General features: G+C 43.5%; 1 protein-coding gene across 1 annotated transcript in view; it reads left to right on the plus strand.

Annotated features, from left to right (window-relative positions):
* The window catches only part of LOC138796439 (vomeronasal type-2 receptor 26-like), a 51,676-nt gene extending 32,730 nt beyond the window's left edge, over positions 1-18,946 (plus strand). The window contains exons 3-7 of the mRNA XM_069976042.1: positions 1,144-1,923; positions 11,646-11,734; positions 15,037-15,136; positions 15,459-15,582; positions 18,039-18,946. Of these exons, the coding sequence (XP_069832143.1) occupies positions 1,144-1,923; positions 11,646-11,734; positions 15,037-15,136; positions 15,459-15,582; positions 18,039-18,946 (2,001 nt within the window). The remainder of the gene's footprint in view (positions 1-1,143; positions 1,924-11,645; positions 11,735-15,036; positions 15,137-15,458; positions 15,583-18,038) is intronic.
* Positions 18,947-20,057: the final 1,111 nt, after the last annotated feature.

Consider the following 20,057-nt stretch of genomic DNA (forward strand, 5'->3'; position numbering starts at 1 on the left):
CAATTAAATCAAAAATCTCTGGTGAACACTGCTAAGGACACCAAACAGTAGCTGGCCTCTGTGTGATGCTGAACAATAACACATTTTCTGACACCAATTAAGAGGGAAATTCCCACCACATAGAACAATGAACAACACTACTTAAATTGTCACTTGGACACAGGCTGCTGTAGAATGTTATGGTGTAAATGTGTGTTTGAATAGGCAGCAAGAACAGCCACCAAGATATTGTACTTACCTCGCCAGGTTCCAGTCGTGCAGTTCTCCTCCCCTAACAGACGCTGTGATCAGCACTGTGGCATTGGTGCAATGTCCACCAGCCTAGCTCAGAGATGATCTGGATGTTGAGACAATCAGAGCTTATCTAACATATGTGCCATTTAAACCAGCTCCTGTACCTGTTATTTGTGATTTTGATATTGTTTGGAGTTCTGCTTTATATTAGGATATTGGAAAGTCCGGCTCCTGACCTACTTGAATTGTTTACCTGGTACTCTATTATCTGTTGTTTTTGTATTGACGTCACCTCCTTTCTTGAGTCTCAGCTTAAGGCCGTCTTCACATGGCGTATACGGAAGGCCCGGTCTCTGCAAAGATCATCCGGCTCATCATTATCTTTCCGGACACAGTGTACTGATACGGGTGCATCAGCACCAGAACTCCTCATAGCACACAATGAAGCAAGCGGCCGGAGCCGCTCGCTTCATTGTGTGAACTGACAAAGCTTTCTGCGGCCACAATTTACTGAATTGCGGCCACAGAAAACTGACATGTCGGTTGTTTGTGGCGCCGTATGGGATCCCGTCCGGAACATATAGAAGAGCATGCGGCATTCCTAGGCGTACAAAGTTCGGCCGTTGTTGCCGATTGCAATAGCGGCTGTACTTTTACGCTGTGTGAACATAGCCAAACCCTGTAAAGATTGCCTTAATTTTCATTTTTGCAGTTGATTAATATTTGTTCTACTGTTTTACATTTGAAAAAATTGATGTAGCTGTATTTTACTTGTTTTTACTAGTGAAAAACCTGAAATATTTTCCTTTCTCCAAACCTTGCCTGTGGCTTTCTTTTCCTACAAAACCCAACATTTGTTGATATTTCTATTCCATTGTATTCTCCCCTATATGTGTTCTGTCTCTGCAGCTCAATTATGGAGTTGGTGACTACATCCTGAATAACAGGGACTTATACCCAACATCATTTAAACTTTCCCCTAGTGATCGGGCTAGATATGAGGTTATTGTTATATTTCTTGAATACATTGGATGGAATTGGGTCGGACTTATCACATCAGGTGCGGAGAATGATGAAATGGAAATAAGAGAGTTGAGTAAACTGATGGCCGAGCATGAGATCTGTGTTATGGATATTATTAACCTGAAACATGAAGAGAAAGCGAAGAAGCAAATGTCTGAGCTCTGTAAATCAACTGTGGAAGTTCTTGTGGTCTGTGGACCGTACTCAAACCAATTCAATACATTTATAGCTGATTATGTAGAATTTATTGAAAATCTAACCCTGATCTTTCATGATTCGTGGACTAATATGATAACATCACAATTTTATACCTTTTTCAACTGCAGTTTAGTTTTTATAAGTGATAAGAGAACAATACCAAAGGTTATGGAAGCTCTTCGTAGTGTGACCCCATCCACCCATCCAAATGATCCCCTGCTGGAAGAGATCTGGTTTTCATATTTTGATTGTCTGACTAAAGATCCAGAGAAAAATAGTTATTACCAGTGGATCTATGAACGTCGAGGAAAGAACTGCACTGAGATATATAATACATCATCAAAAATGTTTGAAAATAAGCATACACGCTCATACTATACATATGTATCCGTGTATATCCTGGCCCAGGCATTACATATAATGAAGGTAACTGGTTATAAACCAAGTCTGCACAAATTACAAGCAAAGGTGAGGAGATAACATATGTGTGAGCGGAGGAGGAGATAATATGTATTTGTGGATTATGTACTGGCAAAGACCTTCCTGAACACACTTTAATTACTGTTAGGATCATGTGGTGCACCTTAAAAAAAAATCACTTTGGCCAATATATAAAGTGAAGCAGAAAATGTGATTTGCAAGGGGGGTGTTGCCTGATTGTTTGATCAGATACATAAAACACTTCAGTCAGGGCCGGGACAAAGAGTAAACAGGGACAGGCAATGGCCTAGATCGCCAAATGGCAGGGGGCACAATCTGGATGGGTAAGTAATCAATATGCTTACCCATCCACGCTGCCCCCTGCAGGGCTGAAATCAGCACTCACGGATCCTGCACTGTAACTATGAGCGCTCATAATGATCGCTTATTGTTACATGAAGCAGTACTGACAGAGCGGGAGCCATCGGCTCCCTCCCTGTTAGTTACACTTGTGACCGCAGGCAGTTTTCCTGCGGTCACAAGAGGCCGCTCTACCGGCACTCAAGTGACGTCACTGGAGCGCCGGCATCGGAAGGAGAGAGCAGCCTCTTTTGACCACAGGAAAAACACTGCCTGCAGCCACAAAAGTGGAAAGAAGAGGAGGTGCTGTACCCAGGTTAGTATGTGTTTTTTGTTTCAGAGGACGCCAGGTGCCTGCTATATGGGAGAGGGAGCACACAGGGGACATATATACAACTGGAGGCAGCACACAGGGGATGTATATACAACTGGGGGAACACATAGGGGACATATGCACAACTGTGGGCAGCACACAGGGGACTATATACAACTGTGGGCAGCACACGGAAAATATATAAAATTGTGGGCAGCACACAGGGACATATACAACTGGGGCAGCACACAGGGGTCTAAATACAACTGGGGGCAGCACACAGGGGTCTATATACTTCTGGGGGCAGCACACGGGGACATAATAACTGGGAGCAGCACACGGGACATTTATACAACTGGGGCAGCACACAGTGTACATATACAACTGGGGGCAGCACACAGGGGTCTATATACAACTGATGGCAGCACACATGGGTCTATATACTACTGGGGGCAGCACACAGGGGACATATAATAACTGGGTGCAGCACACTGGGGACATTTATACAACTGGGACAGCACACACTGGACATATACAACTGGGGGCAGCACACAGGGGTCTATATACAACTGGGGGCAGCACACATGGGTCTATATACTACTGGGGGCAGCACACAGGAGACATTTATACAACTGGGACAGCACACACTGGACATATACAACTGGGGGCAGCACACAGGGGTCTATATACAACTGGGGGCAGCACACATGGGTCTATATACTACTGGGGGCAGCACACAGGAGACATTTATACAACTGAGGGCAGCACACAGGGGACATATATACAACAGGGGGAAGCACACAGGGGACATATAACACCTACCTACCACTGGGACTCTGCATTCACTTCAAAGATCCCCAGTGGTGAACAGAAGGAGCATTCTTCCCCTGTTCTCACACTGACCACAGAAATTATAGGGATAACTGCCAGAACCCGAGCACTGCTTGGTTTCCGGAAGTTACTGAGTGTGCTCAGCTATCATCTGAGGACATACCGTCCAAATGAAGGGGCTAAAATGAACAGGGCTAAAAATAGATGTGCTTATACGTCCTTATGTGAGAAGGGGATAAAGTGAATGTACCATCATGAATGTACTATTCACTTTAGGTTTTGCACAGGGATGGAATGGTGCCAGTGCTCCTTCCTTTTTTTAAACCGCGGCCTGGTTCCCACAACTGTCCCAGCCCCAGTTGAGGGAAACCCTTGCCCCTCTATGATGTGGCTCCATTGATTCTAATGGAGCCGCGGCATAAAGGGGCGAAGGTTTCCTCCCACTGGGGGCAGGCCTGCCTGTCTCCAATGCTTCACCCCTGACCGGTGCCTGGGAATAGAACAGCGCCGTATGTGGGAACTGGGCCTCAGTTCAAAATAAGAACCACAGCACTGGCTTCCCCACGTTGGCGCCGTTCTATTTATGTGCAAAACTTAAAGTGAATGTACTGATGGTATATTCACTTTAGGGAATGTAAACATTTCTACATGTTTAGACGGTCAGTGCCATGTTGTAATGCCTTCGCTAAATATACAAAATATAACATTTTGTAGATACAGATCCTTTAGAACATTGCAAGCAGTGTTCATTAGAGTCAGTAGTAGCATGTTTTTAACAGACTAAGCCCCATCAAAACTAGCCCCATCCCCCCCATAACAATAGGCAGTTATACTGCGACATACATGACCAGGGACACCAGGGGAAGCATGACTGGCTGCATCTAACTTTTGGGGGTTCCTTCCTACCCAGGGGCCCTATTACACGGGACAATTATCATTTGCTAACTATTGTTTGCTAATCGTTCGCTAATTGTTCGCCGTAATTCCACATTCGTTTGCTCAAATTCCGCATTTGTTCACTACTGGTCGTGCTGTGGCCTAGTGGTCGGCGTTTGCGGCCTACTTCCGGCCGCAATGTATGGGCATTTGGCGGAGGTCAGGCCTGAGGCCTAGTCTTTCAGCGGTGCCTTCAGTGGGGGGAGCACGCTGACGCCATGTGCCGGAAGAGACAGAACTTCTGGTCTTCCGAGGACGCCGAGGAGTTGTGTGTCATCAGTCTTCTGAGGCCTGATCCACTGCATCACCTATGAGGAATCCTGCTGCAGACTAGCCTCCTCTGCCGCTGCCGGTGGTAAGTGTGCTACACTTGGGGGAGAGTGCTATGGGTCAGTTTTGTATAGTTCTGACTGTCCCAGTTTTCTATCTCCCTCTCCTCTTCCCTATACCTTTCAGGGTGATATATAATTACTCTGAGTGGGCACCAGCGTGCTGTCTTCACCTTGGTGCTTAGGACTGTGATATATATATTTATATATGTATGGATAAGGTTTTGCTCCTCGCTTTATTTTTGTGAGAAGGAGCTTCACCTGTTAGGAGATTTACCTGTTACTATGCCGGATTAATACACTGAGTCTAGGGAATATATTTTCCCATTTGATCTTACCTTCTCTCTGTCAGACTTCCACTGGGCATGGAGGATACACAAGATGTGTGATTTATTGGAGATGAGTTGTTTGCTGGTCTAATGCTGCGTTTACACGTAACAATTATCGTGCGAATTTGCGCGATAACGGTCGAATTCGAACGATAATCGTACGTGTAAACGCAGCGGACGATCGAACGACGCACGATAAATCGTACATTTTGATCTTTCATCAGGTTATCAAATCGTCGTTCATCGTACGCAAAAAATTCGCAAATTGTTCCGTGTGAACAGTTGTTCGCCGATTTAACCAATGTGTGAGATAGGCTTAAACGATCGCAGTGCGAATTTTCGTACAATATATCGTACCATCTAAACATTGTAAATCCGACATCGCTAATCGTACGATCGGGCCAATAATCGTTACGTGTAAACGCAGCATTAGCATGAGGAATCTAGTTTCCTATTCAGCAGACCTCTCAGGCCCTCCTCACTGATGATTAACAAGACCTGGGAAGAATGGGATTTAGACACCCAGGTGGTTAGAGTTACTAGTAATCACCTTGCCATTTGTAGGCTCTTCAACTGAGACCAGGAGGATTTGTACAAGTCTTATAGACTGTTACTTTTCTCTTGTGAGAAACATTGCTGCTACATGTGTTCTTGTGCAGTACATATGGGAATCCATCAGAAACGACCATCAAGATAAATATATGTATAGGTTCCCTCTGGAACACATTGTTGATGTGTCTTTTTTTTTGTAGCGATTCCTTAGCCTTCTTGGCTGATTCCTCAGCAGTGATGGCCCATATGGTTGCCAGGAATTGGGTTCTACCATTTCTGCCATAAGTCACAAAAAAAAAAAAAAAAAAAAAAATCTGACAAAGGATCTGACAATCCCATTCTATGCAAGGTCTTCAGTCTGCCCTTGATGGTATCTGGGAAATTCTTCTGTTCTAATAGACCTTCAGTAGTTAAGAAGTATTGGTTCAATGTAGCACCATATAATTCAGGAGCATTATAGGAGGGAGGTCTATGGACCTCTCCCAAGGCCTCCCAGGACTGCACCAGGTCACTATCCTGGAGGTGGGGGAGATTCTGGAGTTCAGGAGGCTTGGATGTGTGTCACCCAAGTCATCTGGATCCTGGACCTTATTCTCCAGGACTTCAATATAGTCATCCTCTCCCCCAAAATCTTTCCTAGTCCACCTATCTTCTCAGCTCCTTTTAATCAGGACTCTTCTACAGTGTCTAGAAGCTGATAAAGCCCTGAGTTGTGACCTCTGTCCCAGTGCCAGAGTTAGAGAAGGGGCACTTTTCAGCTATTCCTTATTTAGTAACTGAGCGGAACATACAGGCTTAGCATGAACCCGGAACCCATCAAATTTTATCTGATACAGAGGATTCAAGATGGAATCCATGTAGTCTACTACTCAACTTAATCTATAGGATGCTATGAGGGCGTTAATCGACTTAAAGAGATGCTTCTACTATGTTTCAACTCTTGTCCTTAGTAGTAGTTTGCATGGGCAGTTGTGTCCAGCATTATCAATGCAGTGCTCTCTCCTTCGGGATTCATCAGCCCTTTTGCATCTTCTTTAGTTTATGGGGAAGTTGATTCCCTACCTTCATCGGTTTGGGATAAATATTTCCGCCTGTCTGGTTGAGTTTTCTTACTTTGACAGATTCCACATAGAAGCTGTTCAGAATATAACGGCAGCCAGTGATGATCTTTATTTCTGGGGGTGGCTGATAAACAATCAGCAATCGGATCTCAACCCAGACACCCAAAATATATTTGGGGATCCTCTGGATTCATAGGTAATAATGTCCTCTCTCTCCTCAGATTAAGTACCTCTGGTGGAGAAGACCAGACTCTTCTCAATGTAGGAGGCCTGTTTACACTTGAGGACTATGTCCATTTGGAATCCATGACTACTTATTCTCCAGTGACACCTTAGAATTAGGCTCATTCTAGATTCTTACTGTAATAAACCAATAAACTTGTCATTCTGAATCAGACACAGGTATCCTTTCTCCACAGGTCTTGTGGTCTCTATATGTTGGCCTACATGGCTTACTGGAAGATAGGGGTTTCTTTGTATCCCTCTTCCTAAGATAAGAAGATTAGTCACAGACATTGGCCAGTTGCTGCTATCTCCAAGGACAGCAGCAAGGTCCTCAGGCCTTAAAGAGCTGCAGGCAGTCGGGGTGCCTTACAGCAGGCGAAGAATATCTGGAATCTAACGATTCACATCTTATTGGACAACAGTACCACTGTGACACATCTGAGACACCAGGATAGTGCAGAGCAGAATCCACTTCAATCCATTCAGATTGGATCTTCACCTAGGGGAGCGACATATTTATCCCCAACAGCCACATATCTTACAATTCACATGGTTTATCTTAGCAGTCAATCCATTTTCATGAGTGAAGGGTGTCTCAAGGAGGAAGGTCCAGATTTTATCCCTCAATTGGCTCTGCCTCCCAATTGATTTGTTCGCAGATTTATCAGAACAAGGAGGTATAGAAGTTCTTTCCAAGCGATGTTCCGGTGGTGGTAGATGTACTTGAACAGCCTTGATTTTCAATCTTGTATACATTCCTTTATCTTTTGGTTCTTTCCTGAGACACTACAGGAGTTCCTAACAGTGGAAATGGCTGTCATTATCCGGTACTATTTCGGCCAGAAGGTGTAGTCAGGCCTTGTACGGAGACGGGTCCTGGGGCCTCTGGACTTCTTCAGGGACTAGTTCTGTCTGGATCTGTCAAGACTCAAGATGTCGACCTGAATCCTGAGTCTATGTTAAGGAGTAGAGGCCTCTCTGAGGCTGTGATTTCTACAGTCTAGGAGAATATGAGGCCGTTCTCTTCTAGGATAAATCTGAAGGTCTCAAGTCGGCCACTCGGCATGTTGCAACCTTATCCGCTATTTATTATTATATGATATATCATCTACTATTTATCATATATCATCTGCTATTACTCATTATATCATATATTATCTGTTATTCATCATTATATCATATATCTGCTATTAATCATTAACATATATCATTTGCAATTAATCATTGTATCCATATATCTGCTATTTATCATTATATTTATCATGGATCATAGATGTGTTTAGAATTTATGAGGAATGCTTTTAAACAGGAATCCTACTTTTAATCGACATTCCCCTTGGGATTTTATCATTGTACTTGAAGACCTTAATCGTCTTCCTTCAAAATCTATTTGGAGTACAGTCTCAAGTTCCTGTTCTACAAGACAGCCATCCTGTGACCATCGAATCCTGTGACGAATCGGAGACCTGCACACTGACTCTCTGTGACTCTTACTGTCTTTTCCAGAGGGACAGAATAGTGTCACACCGATCCCAATTTGTTTCCGTGGTGGTGTCATCTTTCTTTGTCTTATGATCATTCTGTATCAACTCCAAAGATGATTAAGGATGGAAATTTTATTCCTGGACCGTAGGGAAACTGTAATATAGTTCCTGAAATCCTGTAACACCTGGATTGATCTTCATTCAATTCCAGAGGAAGAATATATTGAATATACCGAATTTCCAGCAGTTTCTAGCTGGTGGAATCCGGAATGCTGTACGGAAGCATGGGTATAGGATTTACCTTTATCTTTATTGATCAAGGCCCTTTCATTCAGGGCTGCGTTCACTTCTTGGGCGGAGAAGGCTTACACATCTTTAGATCAGATTGCAGAGCAATCACCTGGTCTACTACTATTGCAGTTTCAGCTCAGTGAAGACCTGGTTTGGTAAGAAAGGTCTTCATGCTGTGGCCCCGCCCTAGGGGAAATTGCTGGTATTTCTCCTGTGGTGCCGTCGTGAAGTTAAGGAGGGAAAATAGTATTAGTCTTACCGGTAAGACGTTTTCTCCGAAACCTTCAAGACAGCACCAACATCCCTCCCTATATTGTATTGCTGAATATAATACTCACGTGGTGCTCAGAAACTGTTATAATGCACTGGTGCTAGCAGGAAGGGGAGGGGCTTTTAACCTCTCGTGTTTGTGCTTTTCCTGTCCCTAGGGCATGAGTTAACTCCCGTGGTGCCATCGTGAAGGTTTCGGAGCAAACGTCTTACCGGTAAGACTAATACTATTTTTCTTTAAAGTCCTGCCTATTCCTAGTGCCTGTCCCTACCCCCTGCATGTTTATTGGTTGGAAATAAGCGCCAGAGGGGTGAGAGGGCAAATTGAATTTTTACTGTGTTTTCTTTTGAATATTCGAATGAAAACAAATAGCCTGAATAGCATAGTATTCGATCGAACAGCTATTCGATCAAATACTATTCGCTCATAAACTACAAATTTTGCAAAAATGTGCTTTGTTAACAAAGAAGCTGTACCTCACCAAAACAGCTGAACACCTGCAATTCTTTAGCTCTTTTAGTGCAGTTTGTTCAAGGTTTCTTTTGAGCGAATACGTGTTTTACACAAAAAATTCATAAACCTGCCAAACTTAACTTTTGAAAAGATTGCTCATGGTCTCCTCTCAACCCTGATGGAGCACACAGTTGGGCACCTGTGGATGCAAAGTGACAGCCCTCATGGTGGAGGATACCCACTATGGTTCTGAGGGAATGACTATCACCATGGGAGAAGGTGGGATGGTGTAGGGGATCCATGGCATTTAGGAGGAGCTAGTAAGGCGGAACCGGACACTGACAGTTTCTGCTTTTGCAAGTTGGCTACCTGATAGGTGTCTCAGGCGCTGTCCACATAGTCCTCGCATAGAGATTCACACAACCCTCTCACCACATTATTATGAACCTGTTTACAGCACTCCTGACAACAAATAGGGCATGATTATTCTGAAGATCCCTCAGGAAGCCATACCCTATTTGTAGCATTCCTGGACAATGGCTAGCCTCCACCCAGAACATGCTTTACCTGGGTCAGAGTACTCCAGATGTGTTATGATGCCCCAGTCCCCAACCCATCTCTGAAAAGACAGGATTGGAATAGAAGGATAAGGTGCTATTGAAGGGGAAGGGGATTGTCCGCTGTAAGCTCAGTAAAGCTTGACAGCCTTAGTGGGATTGCTGCAGGCTCATATCGTGACCACCGTATACAGCACTGGTTAGACTGAATAACACTTATACTATACTGTATGGAAGAAGAAAATTCCAATTAAATACTCAATGAAGAGTCTCCACTGATGCCCCCCAAAATTTAAATAGGCAAAAAGGAGTCCGTTGAGCCTCGGTTGCGAGTCTCAAAACACAGGAATAGCCAGATATCCCTAGCCTGTTACCATGGGGTGCCTCCAGATTAGGAGAGCATCACACCACCCTGATAGATAACCCCTTAGTCCCACTCGGTAGGGAGTATTGGAACATAAATAGGGAAACAACAGGGTGGACCCTTTTGTGTCAAAGTCTAACTCAAGGTGCCAGTATTGTGACATGACAAGGGCTTGCCCTTGTCAGCTGTTTCGGGTGTTTGCCCATTGTCACGGTGGAGCAGGATTCTGGATAGTTATCTATCAGGGTGGTTTGGTGCTCTCCGAATCTGGAGGCACCCCGTGGCTACAGGCTAGGGATATCTGGCTATTTCTGTGTTTTGAGATTTGCAACCGAGGCTCCACAGACTCCTTTTTGCATATTTAAATTTTTGGGGGCATCAGTAGAGAATCTTGATTTAGTACTTTATTGTAATTTTTTCACTGATCTCAGTGATTGCTGTTTTTTTTTTGGTTTGTTGTTATTCCAACTAGCCAGAATCCTGCTCCACATTGACGAGGGGCAAACCCCTGAAACAGCTGCCTGTGGATGGATGCCTGCTTTGCCAAGCCCTTGTCATGTCACAATACTTGCACCTTGAGTTAGACTTTGACACAAAAGGGGCCACCCTGTTGTTTCCCTATTTATGTTCCAATACTCACAACCGAGTGGGACTTAAGGGGTTATCTATAAGGATGGTGTGGTGCTCTCCCAATCTGAAGGCACCCCGTGGCAACAGGCTAGGGATATCTGGCTATTCCTGTGTTTTGAGACTCGCAACCGAGGCTCCACGGATTCCTTTTTTGCATATTTATGGCTTTTTATAAGTGAAAGCAATAGATGCTGTTAGTAAATGCTGCCAGGCAGAAAAGTGATCGGTTAGATGCCATGTTGGGCTTATTTTGGTGCACCATGTGCAGAATTGTTCATGAGTTGTGCAAAATAATTAGTAAAAAAAAAGACTTTTTCATGTATTTCCCCTATTGTGTAATTACACACACATGAAAAAAAATTACAGCCAAGGCGTGGGGGGAAATAAAAAAGTCAATATGCTTACCGCTCTTGGAGCCTGTGCTGCGCCACATCGCGGAGCTCCCAGACCCCGCCGGCTATCATCTTCTCCCAGGTACGTCACCACTTTGGATTCGCCATCACAGACGTGTTAGATTTAGCCTGCTCAGCCAACTAGTGACTGCAGTGGTATCCCACCACAGTCACTGACTGGCTGAGTGGGGCATACATTAGCCAGGTCGTGAAATGGTCGGAGGGGAGCTCAGAAGATAGCTGGTGGTGTCCAGGAGAGTGATTGGCTCTGCACTGGCACTGGGGCAGGCGACTATGAATTCATTTTTTTTTATTTCCCCCCACCTCCTGCACACAATGAATTTTTGACACCCACCACCACACTCCTTTAACTTCTTTTTACTCTTTTGCAGTTGCACGAGTATGTAAAATTTGTTCGTTACATCGATCCCGATGAAAGGCATGTCTATTTTGATGACAGTGGTAAAATTCAGCATCACTGGTACATAGCAAACTTGATTACGTATGCCGACGTAGGGTGTTTCGAAATTAGGCCTGGATTTATGTTTAAAAGGTCATTACAAGGGAAACTTTATGTCCGAGAATTAAAACCAATCTCATGGAAAAATAACAAAGTAAGAGAAAGCTACATTGAAAAATGAACAGCATTTCTTATATACAATGGCCCAGATTTCCCAAAAGTCTCTAGTTTTCAGACAGTGTGAACGTACAGTAGATCAGGGAGTTTAGAAATGCATCGGAATAATCACAGTCTCAGTCTTATTGATGTCAGTCATAGTTTACACCAACTATTACTTGGCTTAAATGTGTAAAATATTGGGAAATTTAGATGTGTGGTGTATCAAAGGGAAAGGGAACCTGCAGCAAAACTCCAATTCCAATCATCGTCTTTGGACCTTGCTGTCCAAGCATTGCAGGGGAGAATAACCATCCTCTTTTCTATCCTCCGGCCATGTTGGAAATGACACCTGCTCTACAAACTTTCTGTAAACCAATGTATGTGGGGAGATTATCCTCAGAAGCAGCCCAAGTAAAGGTTAGCTGCGAACAGCAGCTCTCAGTGTGGCCCCCTATATACCGTCATCTATTATTGTTCACAGCAAAGATCATACACTCTATCCTCTGCTAGACACTGTATGACACTGCAGCACTTAATACTCATGGGGCTTCCCCTTTCACCTTTAAGTGAGAAGAAATAGCCAACTACTCTAGTTGCACAATCCAGGAGATCTTCCAACCTTCCGAGCAGCCCTGATTTCCAAGTGGGACTGCAGAAACATCAGCAAAAGCAGGACCTGCCAATTTGCACCACTATCCCAGTTTCCAATTATTATTATTATTATTATTATTCCATTGGACTTCTCCTTTAAGGCCAAAATCCACTGTGTCCTTAAGGAATTAAAACTTTGTCCAGTTGGGCCTTCATAACATACAGCTGAATTGCTTAAAATGTGCATAACAGAGGCACTCTAACTGTCCCTACTGAGCACCTTGTTTATGCAGGGACAAGAGACCTGCGACCCCAGAGACATCTGGGCATCCAATTACTCATGATTTTTCACACACAATGGCGAGTCTTCGGATGTAGAAGTGGCAGCCAATATGGCTGATACTCCCTCTAATTCTGAAGGAATGACTGTCATTACAGGAAAAGGTGAGATGGTGTTTCTCAAATTCGGGATTTCCCCTAAAGGTGAGATGGTGTCTGCAAACTTGGGGAATGTCACTAATAGGAAAGGTGAGGTAGTGCCTGCCAGTTTGAAGACTGCCACTAGAGGAAAAGTTTAAATGGTGTCTACTAACTTGAGGACTGAAATGGAAGTAGTAGAAGGGACTGAAAAAGTTAATTTAGCCACTGGATGGATGGCTTCTGATGAAGTAGTAAAACACAGACACTCAATTGTCTCCAACAGGACCTGCACAAGCTGTTTTGGCTCTTCTTCCTCCCTCACCTTAAGATTCTTTTGCTGATGAAGGAGGTTCTCAAGGCCATACACCCAGATGGGTGATGGCAGCAGCCCACCATTCTTGCGGCCCCAGCATAGGGGTATAGTCCATCTCTTGACCAGGTTCAAGGTTGTGCATATAGTCCAGGATGTAGTTGCTCTTGACAGTGAAAACTCACAAAATAAAGAACATCCATATTTGCAATATCAGACAAAGTCATATCTTCTAACTTTATCAAATTCCTGCTTCACGACTTCTAGCTGTACAGGACTCTGTTCTCTATTTTTTTGGCCATTCCAGAAGTCTTTGCACTCCTTCTCTTTCTTTTCTTTGATCCAGCTACTATATTTCTAAGGTGGACTGGAAGGAGAAGGTTCTGCCATAGGAGGGAGTGTCTGGTCTCTATAGCAGCGCTCTGGGCCTAAGCCACTTGGACGGGGTTCAGGAAAGCTTGATGGCCTCTCTGGGATAGCTACATGCTCAGTATTGCTTGACAATTTTTCTGGGACTGATGCACGCTCAGTATGGCTTGATGACCTCTCTGGGACTGATGCACGCTCAGTATGGCTTAAAGACCTCTGTGGGACTTCTATGCTCACTAACTTTAGCTTATGGGCCCAGTATGATTTCCCAGTAGGATGCTGGTGGACTGCATGGAACTGGGTACTCATCCCAGCCAGAGTTGATAGCCTCCCAGTACCTGAGTGGTGGTGACAAGGGAACCATGAGACCATATCTTTCTCCTTCTTAGGCCACCCCATAAAAGTTTTGTAGATGGTTGAACACCCAGTAAGCTCAGAGCTGGCATAGGTTTCACTGTCATTTTTTCTCCGGAAAAATGATTAATGCGGTGCATGCAAAGTCTACTCTCAAAGTCCTCTCTGCATGCTGTTGCACCCCCGTAACACTCCCTCACCATCCCTCTGTCCCAAGAAGCACAGATGGGCACGATATGCACAAAATATTTGCAAATAGACCATTTGCAAATATTTTTATGCCACTTGGGACCATCTACACCTACAAAAAGGCATTTTAGCCCTATTGTGTTAACCCCTTCACGTCAGTTACATGTATATATACGTTCCTACTGCACATACCCCGCGATCCCGCAGCCGACTCTCATTAACCCCTTAAACGCCGCAATCTACAGCGACCGCAGCGTTTAAGGTGCTCAGTGACAGATCAAGTATCTGTCACTGAGTGATCAGGACCCCCGCAGCCATGTCCCGATCGCATGTACTGACAGGCGGGGGTAAACTCCTTACCTCGGTCCTGTCGGTTTGGCGATCTATGTGTAGAGTCTGCTCTCAGGCAGGCTCTATACATAGATCGCCAATAACACTGATCTATGCTATGCTATGGCATAGCATAGATCAGTATATGCAATCTAATGATTTAAAAGCGCTATGGCTCTTAGAAGGCGGGGAGGAACATTTCATTAATTTGACCCGGACTTTTGTGCATCAAAGGGCTCTGTCTTGAAGAGGTTAATGTACACAAAAAAAGATCAAAAGAAGACCAATACTGATACAATGTAACTGAGTTTATACCCAGACTATTTACAATCAGGCACATATAAAACATCTTTTTGATATGGAAATATAGTAAATTTATTGACCACTGGCACTGTTTATCAGCTTGATAAGGATAGCAATATATGGTTAATGGCTTGACATTTGGGATAAAACACACACTGTGAAAAAGTCTGTAAAGCAATAAGCAGCTTTTATGATACATGAAGAGAGGGAGGTGAAGGAGTAAGGAGTTTCCAAAAGTCTTTCCACTGGACCAAATATTTAAATAAGAAGCATTTGACCTCTGTTCCCAATCCACCAGGTTCTCCATTCAACATAGGTTGTCCACCTTGGAGAGCCATGAATCAAAAGTTGGAGGGTCTGTAGACCTCCACAAGGTCGGGATGAGCAATTTAGCTGCTGTAAGCAATTGTGTGATCAAGTCTTGTTTCTTTGGATAGAAGGACTGGTGAGGGACCTATAGTAAGTTAAGAGGTGTTATTCTAGAATATTCACCTTTTTATTCCCCTGTGCAACTTTGAGACGAGACAGTACATTACAAATAAGGCTATGTTTAACATCTCAAAACTACGGCCGTAGTTTTGCGGCGAGAACTACGGCCGTAGTTTTACGTAGTGTGAACATAGCCTTAACATGGAAACCCAAAGCCATAATTACTTTACATATAAAAATTCTTCTTATTATGTTTATTTTATATAATGGTTTATATTTGTTTCATAAAAGAAGCCGCAGTCTCGCTGTAATGACCAATGTTCTCTAGGATACAGGAAAGCTCCTAATGGAGGATATCACGTCTGCTGTTATAACTGTGTCCCCTGTTCTGAGGGGGAGTTCTCCAATATAACAGGTGAGAATATACTGTATTCTGTAACCAACTGGTAGAAATTGCTGAGGCTAAAGGTCCACATACATATGAAGTGCCAGGGCACAAGGTGCTACTTTAAGTTTCTTATGGACCTGTGTGAAGTTTTCTCTCAGGTTCATATAGTGGTATATGGACTGAGTGAATTCTGTGTTGTCCCCACTAGGTGTCACTACTGTGTTTCTCTGTGATTATTTTTGTGCACAGCTGAAGGAAAGTATTGGGTCAACTGTCTTTGTCACATGTTATCCTGTCGAGTTACAGGTGTAGTTTGTTTTCCCTCCTTTTTCTATCTTATCCTGGCCCTTCTCTCTCACACACACAAACTCCACCAAACACAGGAAGGCTGGATACGCCACTAGAAAAGGAAGTTAGTTCCTGGTGGGAGAAGTTCTCTAGTTCCTTGTCAGTCAGTGGAGAGAGAGCAACCAAGAGACACAGCTCCTGCTGCAGTGAAGGCAGGGCATGGCTCTGGCCAAGACCCTTTGTCAGGGAGAGCCCCTCAGATGGAAAAGGATGTCATCTGAGGATCACTTTGCCCATGTAGGGGATACTAGCCACACAGTACAGCGCAGTGACCTGTTTCTGGTTAGGAACTGAATAGTGATATGGATATTCGATCGAATAGTAAGGTATTCGACAGTATTGAATATTATAGAATAGTATACCGAATATTTGATAAATATTCAATGAGTGTTCAAATCCCCCTTCCCTTTTCCTGAGGTGTCATTGTGGACTTGGTAAACCTCCAAATGGTCGAATAAATGTTTTTCATTAATCGAATACTTGTTCCCATAGAATTTAATGGGATCGAATATTCGATCGAATAGTCGAATATCAGGGAATATTCGAATATTTCACTATTCGCTCATCACTAGAACTGACCCCAGTGGAAAAACGTATTCCACCGCATAGCGCACGGCTCTCCTGGAAAGTTTCGGGGACTCTGCTCAACCCAGCGCAGGAACCAGAGACCTTGTACTACCCACACAGGACGGGTGCCTCAACACTGTAGGGCATTAGGCAGTTCAGTAAATGTGAGTACGAGTATCTTCTCAAGTACTCCCAGCTACGCTATCCCGGCAGAGTACAGTACTACATTTGCTCGACTACTGCACTCTCTTCTGGTTCATTTTTGTGTATTGCACTGAAGTTCTTACACACACCGGCACATATTTGGGCTATCTAAACCTGCAGAGGTGGAGCCTGTCTTACGAGGGGTGGGTAGAAACACCAATCCAGGCTACCATGACCAGTGCCCAAGTGACCCCACACCCATCTAGCTTCCACAACATCACTAACGCTGCCCCAGTAACCAAGCCCGGCCCTCTGTGTCCTATCGCATGTCATCCAAACAAACTAATGTCACCCAAACCACTTGAGTATACAGCAAATGGAGGCCGCCCGAGTCTCCACCAACAAATGATGTTGATGAAGATTGGGAACCGGCGAGATAGATTTTCACTATATGACCCCTTTGTTATCAGAGAGATAAATCATGGCCTAAGCAGCCTGGCCGCGGCTTCTACATCTCTCCTCAAAGAGAACACAGGAAAGTTTGGTTATACAAACACTTACAGTATTTGTAGGGGGAGGATGGAAGAAATCATTCATCCGACGGCTATTGAATGTGTATAAGCACCTTAAAACCTTTGTTACCCATTTTCTCACACACATTTGGCATGACACAGCTTTTATAAACATACCTTTTTTAAAAAAATGCCCAATGAGAATGCCTGTAGAACCCCAAAACACCCATTTTTGGGACAGTTTTAATTAATTGCACCTTTTTGTGACCCACTATGCAGGATTGTGCCCCAAAAATTAGGACTGTTACCATATAAGCAGTGCATACTCTAGGTTGGTCTTTTGCTTTGAAAGGTTTACAGCTACACTCCCTGTAGTGCAGGTATAATGAATACTCGTTATATATTCTACATAAGCTGACATTATGTCTGCAAACTATGCATAAATATTAAGGACTATCCTACTTATTTGTAAAGTAGATATAGCAGCTCACCGTCTTCTCCTGGTGTATCGGTTGGTGGACAGATCGCTGCGTGGCAAAGTAGCCCACTCAGGATACCAAAAAAAGGAAAATATCCAGCACCGATGGGATATTCCAATATCTGACGTCTTTATTAGTAATAAAACAAACACCTCATAGTCTACTATAGACTATGGAGTGTTTGTTTTACTACTAATAAAGAGGTCAGATATTGAAATATCACATGGGTGCTGGACATCTGCCTTTTTTGGGGATTCTTCTACTCATCTCCAGAGTGTTTCATCCGAGTGTTCTAGGATGTTCTATAATGTTTAGGATGAATATATACAGTATAGATGTGTAGTTGTCTCTGGCGATCACTGCATGGTGAAGCATCAATAATGTAAGTTCACTTTTCCTAGAACCCAATAATATTTGTTTCCTATAATTATAGACAGTGAATCCTGCCATAAATGTCCTGAAGAAGAATGGCCTGATGAGAAAAAAGGGAAATGTGTCCCCAAAACCTACGAGTTTCTATCTTATGAGAAGGACATTATGGTTCATATTTTCTTAGTGCTGACCTTAGTTTTTTCTGCTATAACATTGTTCACCTTGAGAATCTTCATTTCTTACTGGGACACCCCAATTGTTAAAGCCAATAACCGGACTGTGAGCTTCATCCTCTTGGTCTCCATCTTGCTGAGCTTCCTCTGTGTCTTCTTCTTCCTTGGTCGTCCTGTGGACATCACCTGCATGATGAGACAAGTGTCATTTGGGATCTTCTTTTCTATTGGTGTCTCTTCTGTTCTGGCCAAGACCATCACAGTCTGTATCGCCTTCAAAGCCACCAAACCGGGCAGTGTCTGGTTGAAGTGGGTCTCACCCAAAGTATCTAATTCTGTGGTCTTGGTTTGTTCTTCTGTACAAGTTATCATCTGTGTTATTTGGCTGCTGGTGTCTCCTCCATATGTAGAGTTTGACCATCACACTTATCCCGGGAAGATCATCATTCAGTGTAATGAAGGGTCAGATATCTGGTTCTTCTCCATGTTGGGTTACCTGTGGTTCCTGGCAGCGGTGAGCTTTGTTCTGGCTTTCATGGTGAGGACATTACCGGACACTTTCAATGAGGCCAAGTACATCACCTTCAGCATGCTGGTGTTCTGCAGTGTCTGGATCGCCATGATCCCGGCTTATCTGACCACCAGAGGAAAATACATGGTGGCTGTGGAGGTCTTTGCTATACTGGCCTCATGTGCCGGCATTCTTGGCTGTATATTTTTCCCTAAAGTGTTTATTCTTCTTTTAAAACCTAGCTTGAACTCAAGAAGCATCATCATGGGGAAAAGCAAATCATAAATAAAAAAAGCAACATTTTTCCTAGATAAAACAGAGACTTTTCATCACGCTACAGATCATATTACATAACCTTCATATTAGTTTGCTAAGGGTACCTGCCATTTCTATAAATGTATAACATGTTGTGGGAACAGGTTAAAAGTATTGATTGGTCAGGTTCTCATCACTGATCGAGAGAATGAGGGGGTAGAAGCTGGTAGTAACATGCATCACTGCCCACTATGAATCATCTCTGTCCCGCTGCTCTCAAGACTTATAATGGAGCGGTGTGGTGCAGATCACTGAGACCTGGGGATTGAACGACTTATGGCTATCTCTCATGGTCAATTGGGGATCTCAGCTGTGACCTCTTCCTGTGAGATAGAAAAAAAAAAATGGACAGCACAACCAATAACACTGTTCACACTATGCAGGTATGCACTGATATACCTAAAATACGGACAAAAACAGAAAAGGTTCTTAGCAAACCTAATTTTTTTTTTAAAATTTTCTATAGCAGTTTTGTCATTCTAAATATCTTTATTATGTCTTTGCAGGTTGCTGTTGTTTGTGCTGGCCATTTTTTTTTCTGGCTGACTCCATTTGGGTTTGCACTCCTCCCATCTACTGTAGGTGTTTTAGGTAGCGACTAGATGGATCCTGCATGCCCAGTGTGTAGGCTTAGTATTAGCCCAGAAGAGGCCATGGTGGGTGTAGGACCATCCCTCTCAGGTCACCTTAACATAGTAAGATGGTACATACTTTTTTACAAAGTGGTTTGCTAAGAACTTCATTTTTTTCCAAATTTTTCTATAGTCGTTTTATAATTCTAAGTATCTATGTTATGTCTTTGCAAGTTGCCGTTGCACTTTTCTGTTTCTTTTCTATGCTCTGTGACGTGAGTTTTTTTTTTTTTTTTTCAAAATGACAATAGCTATTTAAAGCAAATATGTATCACCTGAACACTGGCCCCCAAACCCTCGTTACCATTCGTTAGCTCTTGTCAATGCATGCCTGGTCCGGGAGACTATCTGCCTCTTGGGGCCGGAGTCCGGGTAAAATTTTTTTTTTATTTAGCACCTCTGGCTCTATTTTTATGTTCTGCAGGCTGAGGCCCCACCCCTTTGACACA

The sequence above is a fragment of the Dendropsophus ebraccatus genome, chromosome 7, assembly GCF_027789765.1.
Source record: "Dendropsophus ebraccatus isolate aDenEbr1 chromosome 7, aDenEbr1.pat, whole genome shotgun sequence".
Classification (NCBI taxonomy): domain Eukaryota; kingdom Metazoa; phylum Chordata; class Amphibia; order Anura; family Hylidae; genus Dendropsophus; species Dendropsophus ebraccatus.